General features: G+C 48.8%; 8 protein-coding genes across 11 annotated transcripts; 4 read left to right on the top strand and 4 right to left on the bottom strand.

Moving 5' to 3' along the window:
* Positions 1 to 750: 750 nt before the first annotated feature.
* FVEG_09608 (hypothetical protein) lies at positions 751 to 1,096 on the top strand (the record flags this gene model as incomplete). Its single annotated transcript, XM_018898642.1, has 2 exons — positions 751 to 813; positions 863 to 1,096. 2 exons carry the CDS (start codon positions 751 to 753, stop codon positions 1,094 to 1,096), a joined length of 297 nt encoding a protein of 98 aa, XP_018756559.1.
* A 750-nt stretch (positions 1,097 to 1,846) lies between these two features.
* Positions 1,847 to 3,227, bottom strand: FVEG_09607 (protein transporter SEC61 subunit beta). The gene is made up of 4 exons (XM_018898641.1): positions 2,920 to 3,227; positions 2,603 to 2,810; positions 2,434 to 2,529; positions 1,847 to 2,377 (listed from the first exon to the last, which is right to left on the bottom strand). Exons 1-4 carry the CDS (start codon positions 2,920 to 2,922, stop codon positions 2,343 to 2,345), a joined length of 342 nt encoding a protein of 113 aa, XP_018756558.1. The 5' UTR covers positions 2,923 to 3,227; the 3' UTR covers positions 1,847 to 2,342.
* A 109-nt stretch (positions 3,228 to 3,336) lies between these two features.
* Positions 3,337 to 6,894, bottom strand: FVEG_09606 (hypothetical protein). Of its 3 annotated transcripts, none has more exons than XM_018898638.1 (4): positions 6,135 to 6,894; positions 4,838 to 5,879; positions 4,637 to 4,786; positions 3,337 to 4,585 (listed from the first exon to the last, which is right to left on the bottom strand). In XM_018898638.1, exons 2-4 carry the CDS (start codon positions 5,864 to 5,866, stop codon positions 4,274 to 4,276), a joined length of 1,491 nt encoding a protein of 496 aa, XP_018756555.1. In that variant the 5' UTR covers positions 5,867 to 5,879; positions 6,135 to 6,894; the 3' UTR covers positions 3,337 to 4,273. The 3 variants fall into 3 exon arrangements, with proteins under 3 accessions (XP_018756555.1, XP_018756556.1, XP_018756557.1); XM_018898640.1 differs by having other exon boundaries at positions 3,402 to 4,585; positions 4,838 to 6,025; positions 6,135 to 6,157; XM_018898639.1 differs by having other exon boundaries at positions 4,838 to 6,157.
* Positions 6,895 to 9,504: 2,610 nt separating this feature from the next.
* FVEG_09605 (hypothetical protein) lies at positions 9,505 to 12,726 on the top strand. The gene is made up of 4 exons (XM_018898637.1): positions 9,505 to 10,433; positions 10,481 to 11,536; positions 11,584 to 12,037; positions 12,093 to 12,726. The coding sequence occupies exons 1-4, from the start codon at positions 9,804 to 9,806 to the stop codon at positions 12,383 to 12,385; spliced, it is 2,433 nt and encodes an 810-aa protein (XP_018756554.1). The 5' UTR covers positions 9,505 to 9,803; the 3' UTR covers positions 12,386 to 12,726.
* A 452-nt stretch (positions 12,727 to 13,178) lies between these two features.
* Positions 13,179 to 14,651, top strand: FVEG_09604 (hypothetical protein). Its single transcript, XM_018898636.1, has 2 exons — positions 13,179 to 13,835; positions 13,887 to 14,651. The coding sequence occupies exons 1-2, from the start codon at positions 13,396 to 13,398 to the stop codon at positions 14,485 to 14,487; spliced, it is 1,041 nt and encodes a 346-aa protein (XP_018756553.1). The 5' UTR covers positions 13,179 to 13,395; the 3' UTR covers positions 14,488 to 14,651.
* A 5-nt stretch (positions 14,652 to 14,656) lies between these two features.
* Positions 14,657 to 17,910, bottom strand: FVEG_09603 (hypothetical protein; the record flags this gene model as incomplete). The annotated part of the gene is made up of 6 exons (XM_018898635.1): positions 14,657 to 16,386; positions 16,440 to 16,595; positions 16,651 to 16,761; positions 16,821 to 16,870; positions 16,924 to 17,103; positions 17,163 to 17,910. 6 exons carry the CDS (start codon positions 17,908 to 17,910, stop codon positions 14,830 to 14,832), a joined length of 2,802 nt encoding a protein of 933 aa, XP_018756552.1. The 3' UTR covers positions 14,657 to 14,829.
* Positions 17,911 to 20,012: 2,102 nt separating this feature from the next.
* FVEG_09601 (adenylate cyclase) lies at positions 20,013 to 23,723 on the bottom strand. Its single transcript, XM_018898632.1, has 3 exons — positions 23,075 to 23,723; positions 22,142 to 23,020; positions 20,013 to 22,087 (listed from the first exon to the last, which is right to left on the bottom strand). The coding sequence occupies exons 1-3, from the start codon at positions 23,313 to 23,315 to the stop codon at positions 22,071 to 22,073; spliced, it is 1,137 nt and encodes a 378-aa protein (XP_018756549.1). The 5' UTR covers positions 23,316 to 23,723; the 3' UTR covers positions 20,013 to 22,070.
* FVEG_09602 (NAD(P)H-dependent D-xylose reductase xyl1) lies at positions 20,128 to 21,872 on the top strand. 2 transcript variants are annotated; one of them, XM_018898634.1, is made up of 3 exons: positions 20,128 to 20,464; positions 20,755 to 21,548; positions 21,600 to 21,872. In XM_018898634.1, exons 1-3 carry the CDS (start codon positions 20,320 to 20,322, stop codon positions 21,633 to 21,635), a joined length of 975 nt encoding a protein of 324 aa, XP_018756551.1. In that variant the 5' UTR covers positions 20,128 to 20,319; the 3' UTR covers positions 21,636 to 21,872. The 2 variants fall into 2 exon arrangements, with proteins under 2 accessions (XP_018756551.1, XP_018756550.1); XM_018898633.1 differs by having other exon boundaries at positions 20,755 to 21,872.
* Positions 23,724 to 23,904: the final 181 nt, after the last annotated feature.

The raw sequence follows: 23,904 nt of genomic DNA on the forward strand, positions 1-23,904 counted from the left end.
ATCTCATGTCGTTCACAACTTACACCACAACTACCATACTCAATCATCCCTGATCTGCCAACGGACCAGACCAGTAAAGATGTCTGAGTAAGAGAACGAAAGTGTAAGTGAAATACATCCAGCGTCTTGTTCAGTCTTTGTATTGACGTCTCTCTTAGGCGATCAGGGCAACAAGTTGCAGACCCGTCCATAGCCAAGTCTCCTCAGGATGGAGTGTCAGTGCCAAAAGACCTGTAAGTCCATAGAACAACGCATACGCTTCTCCTCTACCATATACTTATCTTTGACGTGTAACGAGACCTTGGATGCTGAAGATATCGGCAGCGTGTGTTGGAGGGTCTTCTGGATAGTAGATCTGGGGCCTGTAACTACACCTTTAGTTAGTTTGTACAGAAGAGTAGTGTTTATATGCATGTCTGGTTCCTACAGACGCCAGTTTCTGCTGCTGTAAGAGTTATATCGTCCGTACCGTAGTGAAGTGATCTTGTACATGTCGAGACGGACAATAAGCCAGGCAGATCTACGTTTGCACTCAAAGAAATAGAAGAATTAAAGGTTTTTGTGCAAGTAAAAGCTATTTACTCGATGTTTGGCAGTGATGGCAACCTAGCAGGTCCGATTGACTAGCAGATGGGAGAGGTCTTTATTTCTCCTGGGCCCCAAGTCTCCTGCTCCTTCATCACCACCCACTCCCCATTTTTGGTTCCTACAAAGCAAAGTTCTTTCGGGATTCGGTATCATAATGCTGCAATGAGTGATATTCCTCGTATCTATAGTCGCTCCGAACGAGAGAGTAGCGAGGGCCACGAAGTTGTGCGTTCTCCCTCCTCACCCTCTTGTCATCTCGAGCTGATGCGAACAGATGCAGAACCCGGAGGCATCCAGCCTTGATATCCTCGAGACTACTGAGAATACTGACGACGTCTCCGGCGCTGTTAAGAAGAACGGTAACAGTATCGACAATGATTCTCCTCCGGCAAAAAAGAAGAGCACCAGCAGGAATCGCATCCCTATCAAGGATAAACCTCGTCTCATGCAACAAATCCTAGCTCCAGGTGACCAGAACATCAACAACCCCATCAATTTCAACCGCTAGAGCGCAAATCGTCTTGAAGTAACCAACAAACTTGTCCGTCAGGTTTTCGATGAGATAAGTGCCATCAGAGAGGAAACTGGCCTCTCTACCCCCCTTTTGAGTTATCTATGGTGTCACCATTCGATTCTTTGGCCTTTCTATAGAGAATAGATTTCGAGTAATCCCGTACTGCATTTATCATACTGCTTTTTCTTGTGACAGGGTTTGACTTATTTGCTGACCTACCGAGCCAGTCTCCGTCTGTTAACCAGTCTTGTTCCGCTGAATGCTTCAGTTCAAGGCAGCAGCTATGTGATCTTTTGAGACTTAAGATGAAGGGAGGCTTATTTGAATGCCGGGTTTCGTTTCGTTTTGTGACCTGACTCTTTTCGATTGATTTGTCGTATCAGCACCAGATACTTGGGCTTTTTATGGAAAAGATATGTATTACATTGAAGAGGATGGTACAGAAAAGGTTGCCCCAAGACATCATGAGCTCGCTCAGGCATAGATATATCAACAATTATGTAAGCCTCTGAATATACCTGCTTGTCTCAGGGACTTCTGCATCGCTAATCACAAAGTTGAGTTTGCCATGATTCAAATGCTGACAAGTATCATACTTCGCCGTCACTCCGGCCACCTCAGATGGTAGTTATCTTACACCATCAATGGATAAATATTTTGCATAGACGATCAAGTACATTCTAGACTATTAATGCTACAAGATCATTTCGATCTTGATATAATTAGAAACTGTAGAAAGCCTACGCCTGATGGGCAATCTGTGAGGCCAGGCGGAGTGACGAAGTACGATAGTAACTGTTTAGTAACTATAGGCGACCTCCAGTCTACGAGAGCTACTTTAACAGAGATGATTTACCATGATAGAGCTTTTGGCTCTTCAGCAAATGCCATGTTAGTTACGGACCCATCAACAATATAGCCCCCGCTTAGGTCGACAACTTGAAAGACACTGCATGCTACGCCAAATGTTCAACACACACACCCACACACATACACTCAGCATAGGTCTCATTCTCTTGCGCCAAAACAGTCAAAGTCCAGATTGTCGGTTCGGACCCTTTTTCCCGAGATATAATACAAAGGCTCCCCTCATAAGCCGCAATACAACAAACAAAATTTCCAGTGTGGCCGTATTAACCCCATTGCAGATGGCGCATCCTCTCTTCTGTGAGAGGTCCTACTCCATAAAAAAATCATCTCCCCCTCTTCTCTTTGAGTTTCCCCTTCGTCGTCGTGCAATTTAGCTGGAGAACTTTCGGGTGATCTTGGCGATAACTGAAATAGAGTTAGCACACACATTTGATATCAGCGGGGGTAAAGGGGGGTAGTACTGTGAAGAGCAACGACGCTGAAGATGAAGACAAGGGACAGAACGAGAACGACAACAGGGTCGACCTTCAGACCAGGCGACTCATCGGTGTAAAGTCCTGTGGAGTTTGTTAGCACAGTCTTCCGATAGCCTTTTGTGTACCAATTATCGAGACACGAAGGGCAACGTACGCAGCATGGTGCTACTGGAACCACCGGCGCCAGCGGCGCGAGTGCTGCTTGGTCTAGCATTGGCAATCTTCTCCTTCTGGTCGGCAGCAGCGCGTCGTCGGATAGCAGTACGGGGACCACCAGGGATAGCAGGCGATGAGGGACGGCCGATGTTAGCACCGCTGGCAGCAGCGCCGCCGTTGACGGGGGAAGAAGGACGAGGAGAAGACTATCGACGGTATCTGTCAGCAAATTGATGTTCTTGGGTCAAAGACTCGAGCTTAGTCGCAAATGCGACAGTAGCTTCAATTCAAGTCGTGGGAGTAGAGCAGTCATACCATTGTTGAAGAATTAAACCTGGAGAAGGAGACTTGACAAAGGAATCGCTGCAGGATTCCGAGAACCGAGAAATAAAGGAGAGGATGGTTTGGGTACGAAGTTGGACGTTGATGGATGGATGGAACCAAGATTGAGAGAGACGACACGGGGACTAAATTAATTGAGGTGTTGTGCAATTCCCCCCCGTAAATGGAGCACCCTGTTTAGGGAGTTAGTTGAGGCCACCTTCACCAGAAAGAAGGGGACGCGGTGCTATGATTTTCCGGTGGCGTTGGTGTCCGAGTTAGAGAGAGCTCCAGCCTCTAACGTTAGTTTAGGCCAGGGACCACAGGGAACAGCTCTCTCCACAATATGAGCTCCATGTGCTGTATCCGTAAAGCTCCACCACTGCAGCACAAGCTAACTTAGCGGACCATGCGATAGTTTGCCAATTCAAGTCAAGCTTCAAAAGGAAAACATGTGATTTATCCAATTCAAAAAAGCCACCATCATCTGTTTTTTGGGTTGTTTTGTTAAGAAATTTTACAATTTAGTGAGACTATGTATGGGAGAGATGGCTGTAGCCTCTACACCAGTCGATCCTATCATTTGGTCAGGCCGATTGGATATCAACGACAAACGCTCTCTTGCTCGCTTCCGAGTCCGCTCGCAGACTCGTTATGAATGTATCAGGGGGTGGTGTATAATAAAAAATAAAAAAAATAAACAACAACGACAAGATGAAGAATAAGAAGCGGTAGCAAAGACAACAGTAAGACAAAGGGAATCAAGATAACAAAAAACATTCCGCGCTTCGAAGGCGCTTCATCCCATACACTCCACTTGTCCAGTTCCTCCTCCAGCTCTATCGTCCCCAGGATATGGTAAGACAGGTTCTTGGCTCTTTTTGTGAGACTGCCTGTTGCTTCAGCCCAGCCAGTCCAGCCCAGCGTATGCTGCACACGACATGCTACTCATCATTCCTCTCCGTCCCTGGAGATGAAGAGCCCCTGATATGTGTCCCGTTGCCTCTCCTGATGCTGATCCATCTTTTGTGCTTCGAATCTGTGAGATGTAATGGTAAAGCCTGCCTCAAGAGGCTTCTGTGCTGATGCATGCCGACCAAAGACCGCCAGGTATCTTTTGTATAAAAGGAAGTTGGAGCGTAATGGTAAGGTCCGTTTCGTTTCGTTTCGTGCCACCCGCTCAATTATGTATGATTAGACAATAGTACATCTACACCAGGAAACGAAAGCTCTCAACCAAACGCCTTCCGCTATGATGGCAACTCTGCAGATCAAGGGTTGTAGTTCGAATCGTTGAAAAGTGTTTTTGACAAAGTAAAAAAAAGTTGTTTTATGAAAGGTTCATGCTTCAGAGAGTGACGTCAAGGACAAGGCTGACGTCGGCCACGTTGGGCCCTGCCAAGTCTTCGAGAACGGGTATCAGGTCTAGTAGCTCGTTATCGTGCGCATCAGAGAACCAACTGCTGATGGGGACGGCGTGCTGTGGGTGGAAGATGTATGAGGTGGGCGAGTTGTCAATGATGATGGTATCCTTCAGGTCACGTCCGACTTGGGACAGGTCCTTGACATAGTTTCCTTGATGGTTGTAGCAACTCTCACGGAATAGTCTATGATGAACGACCTTGTGAATGTCGAGCTGGTCCAATAACGGGTCTCCATACTGCAGATTTGTTAGTTTGCTCATTTATCATCTCTAATTGGGCAGACTCACCTTGGAAACAGATGCTGTAAATACAACAACTTCATAGAGCTCACCAACTCGCTTCATGAATTCGTCGACACCGGGTCGCTTGATTACGTAGACATTGTGGTAGTTGCCCTCAATCTCGACAGGGATTGTGAAATCGGCCTGATGTAAGATCTGCATGATAATCAGCGCATATCCCATGATCCACCTTTACTCAAAGCATACCTTGAAAGAACTGTGGACAAGAGTCTCGTCAAGATCGAGAACAAGACATTTTCGACCCTTGTGCTCCGGGGCAATGGGAGGCAATAACCACTTCTGAGGCTCGGGTGCTGATGGGCCAGCGTCTGTGAATTGGCTGGGTGCCACGACAGCCGGACCAGGACCTGGGGGTGGGGGAGGAGGTGGTATCGTCCTTTGGGCTGGGGCTTCGACTGCAGGGGCCAATGGTGCCTCTTCTGGCTCTTCAGTGGCAGCATCTTGCATGTTCACATCACCGTCATTAGCCGCCTTGTCTGCTACCTTTGGCTCCTCTTCTGTGGGTGTGGGCTTGGGGGGCTCCACTGTAACTGCAGGAGGAATCGATTGCTTCGATTCCCTGTTGGCTTGCTCTGTCGCTGTGGTTTCGTTGTTGGCTGAGCCTGACGAGGTAGCCTCGTCCTTTGGCTCTGGTGCAGATACGGTTGTTTGAGGTTCTCTCTGAGAGGCTGGTCTGGGCTGTTCCTGAGGAGTGTTGGTTCGTGACCTTGCGGAAGTTGGGCGCGGAGGTAGGACGTCAAGCTTGTGCACGTTTTCGTTGTTATCTTCGTTTCCAGCTGGGCCCTCGGGGGTGCCACAACATCCAAGAAAAGCCAACAGGCCACCACGGCTCTTCTTCTTCTGTGCGGGGGCGACAGGAGAGTTTGGCTGAGTGTTTGCAGCAGTGTTTGTGGGTTCAGTCTCGCCGCCTGTCCTGTTGCTTGAAGTGCTTCCGTTCCGTCGTCGCGCACGGAGGCTACCTTTGGAGTCTTTCGATCGACTGCCGATGCTGTTCCGGGGATCGCTGACTGTAGCCCCACTCAACCCCGTAGATGTTGGTGACGATTGGTTCCGCTGTGATGATGATCTTGATGGGACCTTAAGGAGACCACGACCTTTCTTAGAGCTCGCTCCCCCTTCTGAAGATAATTGACCCTGGTTAGACATCTCAGCATTGGCAGAGTTCGCCTGCGGCTGAATTTCGTCGTTCGGGTTTGATTGTAGCTTGTCTGACATGTTTGCTATTATTCTGTGAAATTGTCAGCTGGTGTTTCTTTGTAACTTGGTGTAAAGGATCGTGAAGCAGGTCGTTGTGGATAGAGACTGTTGATAGATCAGGAGTGCAGAGAAACGGGTTGCTGTGCCTGATGCAGCAATCAGCTCGTCCCAGCACAGCTGCTCCCTCCGCGCAACGAATTTCAGAACAAATTCCAGCTGAAATCGTACTGTCCCATCGATCGCGCAACTTCTTGTGCAAGCGCGCGAGGAATGATAGGTAACTCACGTCGTTGACCACGGACAAACAAAACCAGCTTATTCTCTATAACCCCTAACTCTTTCAAATATGGCCTATCGAGGCCTAAATCGTGACAAGAAACGAAGCAGTTCGGAGCGGCGAGTGTGAAACAGTCGACGGGGTATACTGGCGAAGAGGAAAAGGGCGACGGTGGGAAATTACGGCGCGTTTGGACCGAGGCAGGGGAGGCTGGAAGTCAAACGGCACCGAGAAATCGATTATGAAGCGAAGCTGTAAAACCGGCCAAAAGGGTCGCAGAAGTGAACGAAGGAATGAATGAATTGTCCCAATTGTCGAGACGGCCGCAGAAGTCAGGAAACCTGATCGGGGGGGTTGCGTCGGTCGGGGATGGAGCTCGCTCGGTGTGAATGAGGAAGGACGGAGGGCGGGCGGAGGAGAGAGGCCAGTGGTATCCGTACAGTAGGTAAGGCGAAAGCGGGCGGATCGGAGGCTGAAAAAAAAAGACCTTGGGCTGCTGGGCGCGCAAGCGAAATGATTGCCTTTAAGATGGAGCTGAAAGAAGAGGAAATTGAGGTGGGAAATGGGGGGGAACAGAACAGAACCAGCCAGGCACAGCAGTTGCAATGCGCGCAGGGGGCTAGGTTGTCTTTACTTTCTCAGGCTCTCTTTTCCTCCCTGGTCAGGTCAGGATAGTTTATTACAGATGATGAGAAATGGTGAGTGAAAAAGGTCAAGGTTGGTGAATGGAAAGGCTGGCGGAGGCGGCGGCGACGGTGACGGGGTCGAGTGCCAGCGACAGTGGGAAGATGTGCTGGAAGCCGGGGGTGCTATGCGCTGGAAACAGTGAGCAGCAGGGTCGCTGGGGATAGCGGAAGACTGTGAGCCTGTGAGATGCCTCTGAGAATGGCCGAACGGGATGGGGCTCGAATTGGGCTTGACTGGGGTGGATTAGAGCAAGAAAACTGAGGACTTCGATCAGCGGTGATAGAAATATATAAGCAAGATACCACATAACTATTGAGCTATTGAGTCGGTTTATTTTGGCATTCTCTCTTGAAGTCTGAGGTTTTCTTGCTCCCATAGGCTGGGGTGGGTTGAAGAGGAAGGTGTGAGTGGGGTTTCACTCGAGATTAGCACTCCGGGAGCATCCAGTGTGGTAGGGGAGTATCGTATACTGTATGTTTTCTGTCTATTAGCACTGTATTCTGAGCACTACCAACAGCAAGCAACACAGTCTCGAAACCTACATCTACAACGCCTCACAATAGCGTGACAGAGCACCCCTTGTCTCTCATCTCCGCTAATAATGGTGCCCGCCAAGCTCATCTTAACCACCCTGTCCTATGGCTGGCTAAGGCCCGCTCATGGCTTGGTGCGGCGCCTAGAGACCCTTGTCCTTGGTGGCTTTATACATGTTCCTACATTACTTTATGTCGACTCTGTCAAGTCGATGTGAGAGTTCAGAACATGAGATGTGAAGACCGCACTCGCACTGCAAGAGTCGATATGTGAAAAGCCACGGCCATCAGAAGCCATCTTCTGATCTTAATGCCCCTCGTGGACTAGACCGATAATGCTCCGGTGAGAAGTTAGCAGACAACCAAGAGCATTTAGGTAGTCCTCCAGTCCACCAACAAGGAATAGTGCCCTTTTCTCTATACCCATGTCCTCGATCTTCCAACAGTGGGCTTTTCTTTAGCACTCTCACCAGAACAAAAAAAGGAGCTTAATTTCAAGTGCTGCACAAACGAACAGCTGAAAGACCTCACTCGGATTGATGTTTTTCGTTAACCAGGCAAGCCAGGCCCAAGCTTTCATCCCCAACTTTTCAAGCTTCTTCCTTGTCTGTCCTGTTCCATCCATATCCTGAGGATGGTCTTGAGGCTGGCACCATGTCTCACACCCGTGTGCTACATGACCACTGACGTACGGGATGAGATGCCTGATGCACGCTCTTTGAATGTTTCCTCGTGGCATGCAACCACAAGCGAGGGTTATTGATGAGTCGTTTATGGTTATTAGATCCGGTGAGTTTATTTTGCTCGTAAATGATGTTGCTGGGTTAGAAGCAAGTGATACTATTCAGCCCATGCTCTGCCAACCTAACCGGGCTCGTTAGCTGGGAGGTCGGTGTCATTGACTCGCTAGTTGATTGTGCACACTCAACAGCAAGCTATGGTTACTGCAGAGTACTCTTATCGATCCTTCTTTCACCGAGTTTCACGAATACCCGCTAAAAACAACTTCTTGTCTTTCATGCTCACATTCTGCACTCAAGCTCCAAACCACAATTCCATGCTCTTTCACGACTGAGACACGGAAAAGAGACATGATCCCTGTCGGACCGGGAGCAATGTCCTTACCCGTGTGGTATAATTGGTCGCGTTGGCGCCCGGATCGGTGATGTCTCCATGCATCGTGGGCCCTTTGGCCTCGACCACTTGAGAGACCTACATACCCGCTGTGGCCGGTTACAGAGACCTCCTCTAGCTTGTGCTGGATGGGATGGGATGGGATGGGATGGATGGACCCTTGCGTTCTCGTTAACTTCTGTCAACCGCTTCCATGAATCTTGTTTGCTGTGGTTTTGGCGAGCACGTTTTTTTGAATCGTAAGCCATCCACTTATCATCAAGTGAGGCTTGTTGGTCGTTCTCTCAGTCGTCCCGATACCATATCACATTTAATCATGTAAACTCCATCAACCGCATAATTAGGCGAAGGAAAGCCCAGGGCACAGTACATCAGCAACCCGCTAAGCCATATGGACGTAGCTGGAGTCTAGGTTGCTGCGTAACTGTGAGATTTCTACGGATAGTGTTTTGAGTAAATACCCACACTCTTCGTGGAGTCGTGGAATGGGTTGAATGCCCAGCACTCCTTGCGCATGATCCAAGTCAAGACTTGATTGCTTCTCATCTCGTGCATTTCAGACGCCCGATCATGGCCTCAGTCTTGCAGACACCACAACCAATGTGGGTTGTGTTTGTTATTACTTGTGATATTTGTACCCATTAAACATGGATCTGACAGAAACTTGTAAATTCTAGGGGTATCTAGCATCTAAATCATGAAAAAAAGTCGAGCAAAGGTTGAACAAACCCCGGTGCCATAAATAAATAACAACAAGCGACAGAGAATATAGTAAGCATCGGTCAATAAGCAATTAATACTATCGTTGAGCACATGTGAATCGTTTGATTTATCTCGTACTGTAGGGTAGCTACTGCACCCACTTAGAGTAGATCGAACCAATCAAGAGCTTATTCCATCAACAGATGCTCCCCCATATTTCCCCAGCTTTTTAATCATCATGTGATTGGATACTGTGTCGTCATTCCCGCTCGCCGCATCCGTCGGCTGCAGCTTAGGTGAGGTCGCAGCAGGCGCAGACAGTCCCATGTGCCACTTGCCTCGGATACCCGTATTTCACATGCTCATGACAACTTTTGATACAAGTCAGCCTCAACCATATTTGGACTTAGCAAAGATATTCATACAAACCACTTTTTTTTTTGAATCATTGCCGGCGAAACCTTCACATTCCACGCGATACACTAATGGACACGTAAAGAGAGCGCATTAGAGCCTCGTAGAGACTCGAGGGTTGTGGGGAAGCTTCTCCAAACGACAATAGACGGTATTCAACGTCATCACCAAACATTGCATCTCACCTCACCATCGGATCTTGTCTCTTATGGCTGCGCAATCAACGCTGCGGCATACTGCTGCCGAGGAGCAGCTAGCCGCCTTCCTCGACAAATGGACTGGCAAGATAAAGACAAGGTTGCGCGGAACGACTCGCACGACTCGTCTACTCGCGACATTGGCCCTTGCTATCTCAATTATTCTCGGAGGAGTCGGCGGGCGTCGATGGTGGAAGAACCGACGGCATGAGCGTGAACAGGGTCGGAAACTTGTGCGCACAAACTCCTGGCTTCACAACAAGGACGGTTCGCGTACTATTTACGTTCCATACAAGAATGGCACATCAAAGGTGGTCATCAACACAACCAAGCCACTCACTTTCGACGCCCATCGCCGTTTATTCCTAAACCCCCCTCGGGTATCCGGACTCCGGGAGGGAACTGTACCAGCGGCGCAAACGAAACCAGGCTTGAACATTGCCTTCCTGCACCAATTCCTCAGTCTGATGAGCATTATGATCCCCAGATGGTCTAGCAAGGAGGCCGGGCTACTTGTTAGTCATGGTGTATTCTTGATGCTAAGGACATATCTCTCACTTGTTGTCGCCCGTCTGGATGGTGAGATTGTTCGTGATTTGGTGGCTGGAAATGGAAAGGCGTTCCTCTGGGGTATTCTCAAGGTAAGTACTTGACCTCAGATTGAAGCCATTATACTCACATGTCCCAGTGGTGCGGCCTTGGAGGGTTTGCCTCATATACCAATGCCATGATTAAGTTCCTGGAGTCGAAGGTTTCCATTGCCTTCCGTACGCGACTTACACGCTACATCCATGACCTTTACCTCAACGATAACCTCAACTACTACAAGCTGTCTAATCTCGACGGCGGTGTTGGCCAAAGTGCCGATCAGTTCATCACCCAAGATCTGACTCTATTCTGTGCGGCTGCAGCCAACATCTACTCATCGCTCGGCAAGCCTTTCGTCGACCTCTGTGTCTTCAATTACCAGCTTTATCGATCTCTGGGACCTCTTGCTCTCACCGGCCTTATGAGCAACTACTTCTTGACTGCCAGCATCCTCCGAAGACTCTCACCTCCATTTGGCAAGCTAAAGGCAGTTGAAGGCCGAAAAGAGGGTGACTTCCGAAGTTTACATGCCCGTTTGATTGCCAATGCCGAAGAGGTTGCATTCTATGGTGGTGCAGATACCGAGAAAACATTCTTGAACCGCGAGTTCAAGTCTTTAAAGACCTGGATGGAGGGTATTTACATGCTGAAGATCCGCTATAACATTTTGGAAGATTTCATTCTCAAATATAGTTGGAGTGCTTACGGATATTTGCTGGCATCGCTTCCCGTCTTCCTACCACAATGGGGTGGCGTTGGTGGCCGAGCCGAGATGGTTGAGAATGGTGTACGAGGAGGCCGAGAGCGAAACCGTATGAAGGATTTTATCACCAACAAGAGGCTCATGCTCTCACTTGCTGACGCAGGCGGTCGTATGATGTACTCGATTAAGGACCTTTCAGAACTGGCAGGCTATACTAGCCGTGTGTACACACTCATCTCGACATTGCACCGGGTACATGCCGACGCCTACCACGTTCGGGCTGGCCAAAGCGAACTATACTCATTATCTGATGTTTCCGGAACAATCCAGAAGGGATTTGATGGCGTTAGATTCGAGCATGTTCCAGTTGTAGCTCCTGGTCTGTGGCCTCAAGGAGGTGAGGAGTTGCTCGAGTCATTATCCATCATCGTGCGAAGGGGTGAACATCTATTAGTAAGTTATCCCATGACAGGAAATGTACAACTGCTAACAACAATCAGATTTCTGGACCAAATGGAGTGGGTAAAACCGCTATTGCGAGAATCCTGGCCGGCTTATGGCCAGTCTATCGAGGCCTAGTCAGTCGCCCCAAGGATATTGGCCAGGACGGCATCATGTTCCTTCCCCAGCGACCTTATCTGAGCCCCGGAACACTCCGTGACCAAGTCATTTACCCGGATGGTCATGTGGATATGAAGGAGAAGCGCAAGTCCGAGGATGACCTCAAGAGCGTCTTGGACGCTGCACGACTCGGATACCTCCCTGACAGAGAGGGTGGATGGGATACACGAAAGGAATGGAAGGATGTTCTCAGTGGTGGCGAGAAGCAACGCATGGGTTTTGCCCGTGTGCTCTACCACGAGCCCCAATATGCGATCGTGGATGAAGGCACCAGCGCTGTTTCGAGTGACGTAGAAGGTCTACTGTATGAAACATGCAAGGAGAGAGGCATCAGTAAGTCATAGTTTGTTTCGAGTTCTGACGGGGACATCAGACTAACATGCCACAGCACTCATCACCATCTCAACACGTGCATCCCTCAAGAAGTACCACACATACAACCTGGTCCTTGGTATGGGTGAGCAGGGAGACGAGTGGGAATTTGAGCGAATTGGCACCGAGCGTGAAAAGATGCAGGTCGAGAAGGAGTTGCAAGACCTACGTGAGCGGCTGGAGCAAGTCGACGAGTGGAAGAAGCGCCGAGACGAGATCGAGACTGAGCTTGCAGCAGTCTGGACCGAGCAGGGCGAGGTGCTCGAGGCTCCGACATATGCAGAGAAGGCAGCTGAGGGCCAGGAGTAAGCGAAAGGTGGATCGAAGGGTTGATTGATTGACGTAAGCAGAGAGCAATACCCCGAGGAGTTTAGATGATGGGATATTTTGTATGGCACGGAGTAGGCATAGGCAGCGGGATTTGTGTATCTATTATTTCCAGGATCTACATAGACGATCTATCATTACAGAAGAGCAGAAGTTGGCTGACGTGACGTTGGAGAGATAGGGCAAGGGATAGAGTCAAGGGTTATCAACCGTCAAAGATAGACCACATTTGGATATATAGGACCATTTTTATCGTCGACCCTCAACGTGCAGGAGTGAGATGGAATTCTAGATCAAATAAAGATAAATTGCAGATCCCTCCAAACTCGGCACCAAAACCAATATTTCCTAAGCCAAGCTTTACAGCTGCAACGCCACTTTTCCAGGGCCGACTCCAATCACGAGGTAGCAGAGACAGCACGAACTACCAAAGGCGCTAGAGGAAAAACGCCTCCCTCGGATGAGGTCGATCCCGCGTGGGCGGGTCATTGAATTGTTAATTGAATTTCTCAACCGTCGTAGTCGTCGGAGGGGGAGGCGAAAAAATCAGGGCAGACGGATCGATAGTTTAGAGGAGGGATAGAGTCATCAATTGATAACCGAACTCTCTTCCTTCTTTGTTTTCAGTTCCTAGATATGTATGAGGTCGTCGAGAATAAATCCAGAGCCTGATTGTGTCAATTGAAGACTGAAGTAGGCTGAGCTGACCCGAGCTGAACTCATGGAGGCTTGCATCTATTGCATGCAGATCAGCAAACACACGTACTCACTCACACTCACACTCACACTCACACTCACGCTCACATACTCACTCTCAGCCTGAAAATTGAGTCTTTTTACTCTCTTTGTTACATCTTCTTTATCCTACTCATCGTCAATCAGTTGAGACGATAGACGCTGATCATTGTCATCGCTCAACTCAACTCAATTATACACTCTACTATCGTCAGCCACCAAACCATAAACTCCCCAAGGACAAGACAACCTCAAAAATGAACAGAAATCACAACTACAGAACGGGCTCCTTCAACTCCATCTCTCGTCCCTACCTCCCCTCAATCGACGAGAACGAAATCGCCTCTACACCTTCATCTCACAGTCCTCCAACACCTCCCCTTCGCATCCCCCGGAAATCACCCCGGCGCGCTCTTCGCAACAATGCAATTCCACCGGCGTATGTACCTAGAGGACGAGTATACTATGCTCCGCCCGTGGCGCACTATAACCCACCGCCTAGCTACAGCCACAACTATAGCGATGCTAAGGGTAAATTCTTAGAGCATGAGTATTCTGAAGCTGGGAGCTATAGAGAGAGGAAGGTTTGTGGACTCGATAAGCGCAGAGGATGTTGTCTATTGGTTATTGCGCTCGTGGGTGTTGCTATTGTCGCTGTTGCTCTGGGTATTGGACTTTCAATAGGGCTGAAGGACGAGTAAGTTGAACATCTGAGACATTGATTGGGTTTAACTAACACCATCTTCAGAGACAGAGCACCTCCACAGGAGACTTCAACTTCAGAAACTCCAGCTGCATTCCCGGCGGGTTCTTTTGCTTTCAAAGCAGATCTTCAAAACACCACCACAGACTGTACTTCCAACCCGTCAACATGGCGCTGCTATCCGTACGAAAAAGGCTCATCAGCAACGTTCTTCTGGATAATCTCATCTACCAACGGCTCCTCGTACAACATCTCATCCACAGAAAACCCCTTCGCACCATCCTTCACGAACTTGACTCTCAAGGTGCTTGACAAGGATACATCTCTCGAGCGTCTTCAGTTTTCTTTCTCAATGAACAAGACGGTCGTGCCAGATGATCAGCTCTCGTCGAGCAATCGTGCAGCAAAGTGTACTTTCGACGACACGCTTTTCGAAGCTACACTGTGGACGCAGCGGAAAAGAGGCGACGAGGCGGCTGGAAATACAAAGTTTGCGGCTTGGCCGGGCGATGTTGACGTTGTTCAGCGCAAGACATTTAATGGAGGATCACCAAATTGTGTGGACAGCGAGGGTGGCCAAGTAGGCGATGTAAAGTCGGAGTCTGGGGCGTGCGAGTGCCGCTATGCAAACTACGATATTAACTAGGTTGTCTCTATCTGTATTTAAGCTGGACGAGTTAAATGTTGGGACTTCGTTACGAGGAAACCAAGGTGGATGGATATAGTAGGTTAGGAGTTAGTGATACCCAGGACCAACAAGTTCTATAATCAATTAATTGTATTAGAAACAAAAAAAAAAAAAAAAAGCAATGACACACGAGAAACAATTCTATATGAAAATATTGCCAGAAAAGAGGATTAAAGGACAGACCAGAAGCACCATAAACATTGCAATTTTGCATCACTTGACGTAATAACCAGACTATCCATCACAATAATCAAAACGAAAACATGAGCACCGATAGAAACCATTTCCCTACGTATGACTTTAGTTCACGAAAGAAAACACGTGAAAGCCATCTTTCTCGAGTTCCGATTCGAGATGTTGCGAGCGAGTCAAAAGGTTGCGAATAGCCACAGGCATATCTGGCAACACTTTCTTAACATAATCTGCAGTAGCATCGTGCTTCCGAGGCGGCACTTTGCGACTGGCCTTCTTCGCTTTTGGAGCCTTCTTGCTGACCCTGCCTGACTTGACAGATTTTGGAGAAATGTCAGGGGTAACCTTTGCAGTAGATATCTGGGTCGCGCGCTTGAGATGTATGTTCCCCAAATTCTCACCCAGTGCAGAAGTGGTTACATTACGTTGGCCCCTTCGTAGGTGAGGAGGAACATAAGGCTGGGCTCCAGGTCGAACTTGAGGTTGCAGAGCTTGAGGTTGCACTTGAGGCTGGGGTCCAGGCCAGCGGGCTTGAAGTAGGACTGGAGGCCGGACTTGAGGCCGGGCTGGGGGCTGCTGGGCTCGGTACGGAACTCGATGCTGGCCCTGACGTTGACCTTGACGTTGACCTTGAAGTCGGCCTCGGTGCTGGCCTCGGTGCTGACCTTGAGGCTGGGCTTGACGTTGATACTGGCCTTGAGGAGGAGCTTGAGGCCGATGGGCTTGAAGCTGAGCTGGAGGTTGTACTGGAGGCTCCTTTACAGCGATCTGAGCCCTTCGTTGATCAAAAGGAAGCTTTCTTAAGTGGGGAGGAACATGTCGTAAATGGGGAGGAACCTTAGGCGGAGTTTGAGGCTGAACTTGAGGGGGTGCTTGAGCTTGAGGAGGTGCTTGATGCTGGGCAGGAGGCTCCTTTGGACCATATTGGACCCCTCGTTGGTCAAAAGGAAGATTTCGTAAGTGAGCAGGAACGTGTCGTAAGTGAGGGAGAACCTTAGGAGGAGCTGGAGGCTGAACTGGAGGCTGAACTGGGGGCTGAACTGGAGGTTGTGCTGGAGGCCCCTTTACCTTGGGTTTGGCCCTTTGTTGGTTAAGAATTTGTTGTATGTGAGGAGGAATATGAAGAGCAGCTTGAGGTTGAACTGGAGCTTGTGCTGGGGCTTGTGCTGGGGGTCCCTTTATATTGGGTTGGTTCCTTTGTTGGTTGAGAATTTGTTGTATGTGAGGAGGAATATGAGGCTGGTTCGGCGCGCCTTGGTTTCTAGCTGCTTGTGCCATGTGAGACGCGATTGCCAAGCCTCCTTTCGCAGCAGAGGCTACCACGGCCTGCTTGACAGGATTCGCGGGCGGCGGTGCTTGTGCAGGGATAGGCTTTGGCGCTTGAGGCTCAAAGAGGGTTTCCCACCATGTATGAACAGACTCTGGGCTTTCATTATTGAAGCCTAGCTGTTTTCGGTCCAACACATTCTTTAAAAGATGGGTAATACGGGGCCTGTCTTTGGGTTTCTCGTGCAGACACCTCGCCACGATATCTCGCAATTCGAGGTCGATGTGATGGAACTGTGGGTTCTGAAGTTTCCCTCCATATGTCGGCTTGTTTGTTCGATCATGGATAACAGTCTGGTAAGGAAACCTGCTGAATTCTCTCGTCATGATGGACTCCATCTTTCCATATCATTAGTGCTTTTCTCGAGTTAGTTATGACTAGGAAAACTTACAACTTTGGCAATAAGAAATATATTGGTCCATATGCCAAAACGTCCGGCTACCTCTGTCCCGCCTACTTTTTCCAAGTCTTCACCTGCAAAGAGTTGTCTCAAGCTATCCGTCTCTAGGCTGAGTAAAACATCATCCCATTCTTTACTGAATTGCTCCTGGTATTTATTAGTGATGAGTTCTGCAATAATGGTTGGATATGTCATTACGTACCGGTGTCGTGGCATGAAGCTTAACAGGTCCTCTCATTTGCCAAATTTGGCTTTCGTTGTAAGTCTCCCAACCATGGTTCATATTAAAGCTCCAGGCACCGAGATCATGGAGCTAAAGAGATCAAGTCAACACATGTACACAGGGAAAAAGCCGTCGTTGTGCAGGCTCACCTTGAAAACAGGCTGATTAGGATGCGTGGCTGGATCATGGCCCGCGAGAACTAGACACACGAGGTTAGCAGAAGGCCTTCATAGATGTTTTGTAAACTTTTACCATTGAGAACTTCTAGATCGAGATGAACATCGTGCTCAATGTTCCACTCTCTGTCGACATGGTCGAGGAAGGCTATTGCTTCCTCCCTGTCAGACACTACGTCTTTCCACCACGTTTCAAAACTGGAGTTGCCAGAGCTTTCGGATGGCGTATAAGCAATAGTTGCGAGACCAAGCACAACTATTCGATGAAATCAGTCGAGAAGGTAAGGTACAATGCTTCGGGGCAAGATGACTTACGGCATTCCCAAATTCCCCATAGAACTTGAGCTGGGATTTGAACCTTTCTCGTAGTGACCGTTTGCATGATATTGACCATGTCACCGAATTTCATATACTCAAAGACAACGCAATTCTGTTTTTCGGCCTTCCACTCTTTTCCATTTCTAAAGGCACTGTGAGTAAGTGTGCCACGGTTCAACATGTCAGTGCGTATAGCCACTACCTCGCGATGTAAGTCGATAACTTGTGTCGTGTGCTGGGCACCGTCATACCGCAAGTGAAACATGGCTTCTGCTTGAGGATCGAAGGCATTGGTCGAAGGGTTTATAGCTCTCTTAATCACGACCCTCCTGACAGACGTGTCTTCGAAAACGACGTCCCATAGTGTGGCGTATCCATGACCACCCTCGGCAAGCACCTTGACAAACTTGAATTTCAGGCCACTCCAACGTTTGTTTTCTATACTGTTTCGGGCGTCTTGTGAAAGGTTGCCACGAGGATCGCAGGGTGCGTCGCGTGGTGCAAAAGCTGTGAAAGGGTATACTGCCTTTTGGCCTATGTGATGTTGACTCAGATGAAGGTCCTGCCACAGTTGTGGTGGAATCGAATTCCAATTAAAAAGGACGACCTCTTCATCGCCGCGAATCAGAGCTGATTGTATAGCATGAAGGTTTCGCTGTCCTATTAAACAGTCTTCGAGGGGTCGCTGCTGGTGTTGCTCATGGCCCAGCTGGACTGTTCTGATCCTAATGTTTTGGGGACGCATGTTGGATAGACTGTGCCGAATCGAGTTTGATGGTGTCGAAAGTGAGTATCACACAGGGAAAGGCTGGAAGATTCGATGGTAATAAACTTGTTCGACTGAACAAAGACCGAAGGAGCTGCTCTTTGGGTCCTTCAAGGCACGGGTGTCTTGTGTTGGACATTGACAATTGATAGCCCCGGGATCTGAAAGGAACAGCGAAGACGACATTGTGAGAGGATGGGACCCGAAATTGAGTGTCTTTGGACAAAGAGGTACGGTGGTTCCGTGAGGGTTGGTGGTTTTGCGGTTTCTTTGTCCATCAGCCTGGTGATGCCCTGCCTATCAAGATGGTCCTATTTTGGTCGCCGGGAGCCATGATCACGGATGCGACTATGCGCAAGCTTGGAAGGGTTCTTTGAAGCTGGAGAGGTACCCGTCATGATTAAAGCGTCGGTCGAGTCTATTGTTGGTGTAAGCTAGTCAGGACCACTCTGAGAGGGAGTAGTCTTTGTCGTATAGCAATTGAGGTTATTCAACGTCAGCCTCTGACAATAGTTTGGGCAAATTGGATCCATTGAGGTTGACCTTGGCCATCTCAAGCTCTTGATCGACCCTGGGCATCCGTTCTTTTTCCCCCCATCATGGGACTTGCCCACTAAGTTAGGTTGTCATGGATGATGGGTGTGATGTAGGTAGGGGTGTTTACAGAGCAACATTTAGAGTGGGGATTGTATGTGAGTGCCTGGAGATTACCCGCTGCTGTGGGACGACGGGCAGCTCATCCGTGGGGCACTTGCCTTTAGGCTAAATCGATGGTTTCTTCCGGAAGGACAAGACCCTCAGAGAGGCTCTTAAATCTTCTTTTTAGTTATCATGATATGGGCCATGGCCCCGAGTTTGAAGGTCTATTCACCCGCGATAAATCCACATGACATGGACAATATCGTACCTACCTAGACTAGGGAACCTTGGAATTACGCCGAGCCGAGAGATATGGACCACGTCAGAGATTTTGGCAGAATAGAGTAGAGTAGCAGAAGGGGGAGGTCATGCGGCGAAATGCCCGGAGTTAGGGGACCCTTACGCCTATGCTGGTATGGATGGATGTTTAACCTTGAAGATGGAAAGGAGTTGCTTCTTGTCACTGTCACAGGTTTTGCGCATCAATCACAGAAAAGGGAGATGCCTCAAGGCACACCCGGGCGAGTAAGGGTCGACTTGGCTTAGACGCGGCACTTGAAGATACAGAATAAACGCACAAATAGGTGCTCACAAAGGCCGACTCTGAGACCAGGGGCACATATGTCATGAAACATACAGAATCTGCGGCGCATGAAGACAATTGCTTTTGTGGTATAGATCCTGCTTATCCTTCCTCTTCATCTTCATCTGTCTCTCTCAACTGGGGTCTTGGTGTGGCTGGTCTAGTCCTAGATTTGCGGGGTGAAGCATCCATATTCCATACCCTGGGACATGTACAGTGAGTGATTAGAGTGATTGCTTCGGGGAGCTTCGGCCATTACTTTAGTGCCCTTTTTTGTTTTCTTCTTTTGGCTGAAAGTTTTCATGATCAGATTCTGTTTCACTGAAATATCCAATCGTCATATGTAACATCTGTACGCACGCAGGCACTGTAATAATCGGCGATGATGGTAATATCATGAACCATGACATATAATAGGATATTCAGTTTCACAGCGATAAGCGATGAGATTTAGTTTATCCAGAATATTATTCTTTCCCTTGCAATGATGAACCCTACATATTTACATACTTACACATGGCATTCATCCTCACCCAATGACGACCCATCCAATAATTATGCCCGCCATCTCATCCGCCGGGTGAATTCCAATTCTATGCCCCACCAACAGCGGCATAATCTGGAAGGCAGAGAAGAAACTGGGGCTGAACTGGGCTGGTTAATATGGCGATTCGCTCTCTCTTGGCTCGCATGATGGGCTCTACCCAGACATTTGCCGCCTTCACACACCTCTCTCTACTCTGCTGTACCTTGGGGGTTACACACCCCCGAAGCAATCCCATGATACTGCACCAGATGCTGCAAGCCTGAAGGAGTGACATGCTATGACCCGCGGAAGCAATACGCGCACTCATGCCAACGCTATTCATGGTTTTTCTCTTCTCGAAGGCGTAGCGCTATCAAATACCAGACCATGTCATACTACGTAGTATGGACTCTGCCCCTTGCTTGTCATGCCGCACCCATGAGGGCATACGATATCTGCCTAGGTAGGTACTGTAGCTATCTCTGAGGATAATAACAACATGTGTTCTTCTTAGCATAAATATAAATACTACTGTCCCCTCCTCCGAGCTGTCCATCCCATTCTTGCTTCTCCTCTCCTCCTCTCTCTACTCTATCTATCCACCAACCACCACATCTCTTACACATCAACACCCGTCACAATGGTCAACGTTCCTACTATCAAGCTAAACAGCGGCTTCGACATGCCCCAGATTGGCTTCGGCCTCTGGAAGGTTGACGACAACTGTGCTGATGTTGTCTACGAGGCCATCAAGGCTGGATACCGTCTCCTCGACGGTGCTTGCGGTATGATTGTCCCCAAGCCCTCAATTGCCTTTGCAATTACCCGTCGCCCAACTTCAATCACACGGCCATAATCCCATTACTTTGCCCCTCCCCAGATAATCCTTGTCTCTCTGCCCCTCATTTTCCCTGCCAATTGTCAATTGCACCGAGAAAACAGCCACATTACCCCTGTAAAACTACCCCTCCACTACACTTGGAGCTTCACCCCACACCATGATAGCTTCATGACTTCTCTTTTTACCCGGCCAAACCAGAGTTTTAGAGAAAGTCTAACGGATTTTTCACAACAGATTACGGAAATGAGAAGGCCTGCGGTGAGGGTGTCGCCCGCGCTATCAAGGATGGTATCGTGAAGCGTGAGGACCTCTTCATCGTCTCCAAGCTCTGGCAGACCTACCACGACAAGGAGAACGTCGAGCCCATTACCCGCAAACAGCTCGCCGACTGGCAGATCGACTACTTTGACCTCTTCCTCATCCACTTCCCCGTCGCCCTCGAGTACGTCGACCCCAAGGTCCGCTACCCCCCTGGCTGGCACTACGACGACGCCGGCACCGAGATCCGATGGAGCAAGGCCACCAACGAGGAGACTTGGGGCGCCATGGAGGGCCTCGTTGAGAAGGGTCTTGCCAAGTCCATTGGCATCTCCAACTTCCAGGCTCAGTCCATCTACGATCTCCTCAAGTACGCCAAGATCCGACCTGCCACCCTCCAGGTCGAGCTTCACCCCTACCACCAGCAGACCGAGCTTGTCCGCCTCGCCAAGGCTGAGGGCATTGCTCTGACTGCTTACTCCTCTTTCGGCCCTGCTGGCTTCATGGAGCTTGATATGGACATTGCCAAGTCTGCTTCTCCTCTCATGCAGCACGAGGTCTTCACTGGCCTCGCCAGCAAGTACAACAAGACCGCCGCTCAGGTCCTCCTCCGATGGGCCACACAGCAAGGTCTTGCTGTCATCCCCAAGAGCACCACACCTGAGTACATGGCCCAGAACTTCGACTGTGTCGGCTGGGATATTGATGAGGAGGACATGAAGCGCATTGCCAGAATGAACCTTAACCTCAAGTTCAACAAGCCCACCAACGTAAGTTTTCACTACCATTTGATTACCAAAGATGATACTGACCATTCCTAGTACTTCCCTACTGAGAAGCTCTGGATCTTCGCTTAAATAATGACAACGAAATGATATGATAGTAAAAGAAAGAAGCATTGGAAACATGATTGTTTGGGATATTTGGCGTTACATGACGATGGGCTGCATTTTGTAGAACCGCAAGGACTTGATGAGACGCTCTCATAGAATACAAAAGACAGTTAACCCTTCAACAAGTTTGGTCACTTTTTGCATGATATGATTTTCGTTTTGGGAAATGATTGCTCCATGATATGATCAAGACTGAGCCCGCAGTGTGACTGCCTATGCCCTCGGTAACTCTGTGTTTGTTCTAGAACCTTGTCTAAACTGTAACTCACATAAAGCTTTATCTGTCTTTGAATGAACCATTGATTGAATGCACCATTGATGCCACCCTGAATATCGAAAAAGCCAAACTCCATTGCCTTAACGCCATGCTTTCTGTGACGAAGCCTTCCAAAGTCGAACTCATGTTCGAACAAATGCTGTAAAAATGGTCAGCTATAATCCCTAAAATTGTGTAATTCGATGCAACTTACTGGCATCAATCTGTTTGACCTGCGGCAAGGTCATTCGGATCCTGTTCCTATATGCCACAGGTTCCTGCAGTTGCAGCGGGTTTCCTTCAAAATACACCGTCGTCAATTCTTTCTTATCAGCAAGATATTTGGCAACCTCCTTATAATCGCCAATGAGATTATAGCTGGCCCACAACTCTTCCAGCTCGGCAAGTGACTCGAGACCCTTGATGCTGGTGATCTTGTTGTTTGAGATATCCAGCACATGTAGCTTGGGGTTGTGCTCCAGACCCTCTAGAGATTCCAACATGTTGTGTGAAATGTATAGCTCTTCAAGCGTAGGGACGTCCTTGAGTGGTGACAAATCGCGTATACGGTTGGACTGAATGCTCAGTAGTCGAAGGTTAGGCATACCACCGAGACCAGTGAGCTCAGTAATCTTGTTCTTGGCCAACCAAAGCTCTTCGATCGCCTTCAGAGAGTCGAGATTCTTGATTTCGCGAATGCGGTTCGATCCAAGCTCAAGAGATGTCAACTTATCCAACCCCTCCAGCCCCTCGATTTTGCCAATCTTGTTGGCGACAAGGTATAATTCCTTGAGTTTTGTCAAGTGGTTGATGTGCTTGATATGCTTGATTTTGTTGAAGCTCAGATCGAGACTTGTAAGGTTTGTTAGCTCGTCGAGGCCGCGAATGTGCGGAATGAGGTTGTCGTAGAGGTCTAGGTCTTCGAGGGTTTCGGCTAGGGCGGATAGGCCGTCGATTTGCTCGATGCTGTTTTGGCGAAGGCAGATACGGGAAACATTCTTGAAGCGTTCGAGGCGTAGAGAGGAAATCGAAGCGATTCGAGAGTGCGAACACATAATTTCGTCCGTCTCGGGATCTTCGTCATCGAGGAGATCTGCACGTGTTAGTCCAAACTGTCCCTCTTTGTAAGTTGATGTGCAGCACATACCCTCATCAGCGTCGATCTGCTCTCCCTTCATGACATTCTCATCGTCGGAGTAGTCAGAATCGGTGAGAGCCTCTGGGTTTGTCATGGAAGCTGACTTTGGCATGCGAAGCTTGCCATCCCAACCCTTGCTGTTCCTGAGGCCAGGGCTTGACTCGCCATCTGGGCGCGGTGAAGGCTTGTCGCTGTCACTAGGGACTTCGATGTGCGCATGGCCGTCGTTTTCTTTATCGGATCCAGGCATGGCTGTGGTGCTGAGCTCTCTGAGAGCACGAGATGGGCGATGATGTAGTTGTTCACGAAGATGGGCGGTAATGGCGGGGCAGATGTGATGCAAGTTTGTAGGCGAGTTTTAAGTCTAGCGAGAGGCGTTGACGATTTGAGATTGTGGGGGAGAGGAACGGTAAAGAAGAGAGAGAGAAAGAGAAATGGTGAGGGATGGGATTGTCAAGAACGTGATGGAGGCGGGAAAAAAGCTGATTAAAAGCTGAGAAATTGACCTGAAATATCGGGTGCTTTCCACTTGTACTTCTACTTTGGGCCTCTGTTTATGGATGGTTGGTTCCTGAGGGTGCCTTACTTTACCTGCAGGACACAACAGCAAGTGTTTGGCGGGGCTTAAAACCGTTGTAACTTTATGGGTGACATTATGATATCACCTCAATAATCAGACCACAGACAGATTAAACAGGTTAAATCCGCCTCAATTGATCGTAAATTAGTACAAATTGGTTGCGAGCTATAATGTTCTTGAAGATTGTACTGAAATATTTATGAGATATTTATCATCACTAGACCCTACAATGAAGTCAGATACATCTCACCATCAGCTG

The sequence above is a fragment of the Fusarium verticillioides genome, chromosome 1, assembly GCF_000149555.1.
Source record: "Fusarium verticillioides 7600 chromosome 1, whole genome shotgun sequence".
NCBI lineage: Eukaryota > Fungi > Ascomycota > Sordariomycetes > Hypocreales > Nectriaceae > Fusarium > Fusarium verticillioides.

Excerpts from the sequence above, each read along its gene's own strand:
- FVEG_09604 (XM_018898636.1), top strand. The coding sequence starts at position 13,396 with ATGAACAGAAATCACAACTACAGAACGGGCTCCTTCAACTCCATCTCT. Across the intron at positions 13,836-13,886 it reads TCAATAGGGCTGAAGGACGA|AGACAGAGCACCTCCACAGG; the intron begins GTAAGTTGAACA and ends CACCATCTTCAG.
- FVEG_09602 (XM_018898633.1), top strand. The coding sequence starts at position 20,320 with ATGGTCAACGTTCCTACTATCAAGCTAAACAGCGGCTTCGACATGCCC. Across the intron at positions 20,465-20,754 it reads TCTCCTCGACGGTGCTTGCG|ATTACGGAAATGAGAAGGCC; the intron begins GTATGATTGTCC and ends TTTTCACAACAG.
- FVEG_09605 (XM_018898637.1), top strand. The coding sequence starts at position 9,804 with ATGGCTGCGCAATCAACGCTGCGGCATACTGCTGCCGAGGAGCAGCTA. Across the intron at positions 10,434-10,480 it reads TCCTCTGGGGTATTCTCAAG|TGGTGCGGCCTTGGAGGGTT; the intron begins GTAAGTACTTGA and ends CACATGTCCCAG. Across the intron at positions 12,038-12,092 it reads ATGCAAGGAGAGAGGCATCA|CACTCATCACCATCTCAACA; the intron begins GTAAGTCATAGT and ends AACATGCCACAG.
- FVEG_09607 (XM_018898641.1), bottom strand. Across the intron at positions 2,530-2,602 it reads TTCCAGTAGCACCATGCTGC|GACTTTACACCGATGAGTCG; the intron begins GTACGTTGCCCT and ends CAAACTCCACAG. Across the intron at positions 2,378-2,433 it reads CAGCGTCGTTGCTCTTCACA|TTATCGCCAAGATCACCCGA; the intron begins GTACTACCCCCC and ends ACTCTATTTCAG.
- FVEG_09606 (XM_018898638.1), bottom strand. The coding sequence starts at position 5,866 with ATGTCAGACAAGCTACAATCAAACCCGAACGACGAAATTCAGCCGCAG. Across the intron at positions 4,787-4,837 it reads TTGTCCACAGTTCTTTCAAG|ATCTTACATCAGGCCGATTT; the intron begins GTATGCTTTGAG and ends ATTATCATGCAG. Across the intron at positions 4,586-4,636 it reads TTACAGCATCTGTTTCCAAG|TATGGAGACCCGTTATTGGA; the intron begins GTGAGTCTGCCC and ends ACAAATCTGCAG.
- FVEG_09601 (XM_018898632.1), bottom strand. The coding sequence starts at position 23,315 with ATGCCTGGATCCGATAAAGAAAACGACGGCCATGCGCACATCGAAGTC. Across the intron at positions 23,021-23,074 it reads GCAGATCGACGCTGATGAGG|ATCTCCTCGATGACGAAGAT; the intron begins GTATGTGCTGCA and ends TAACACGTGCAG.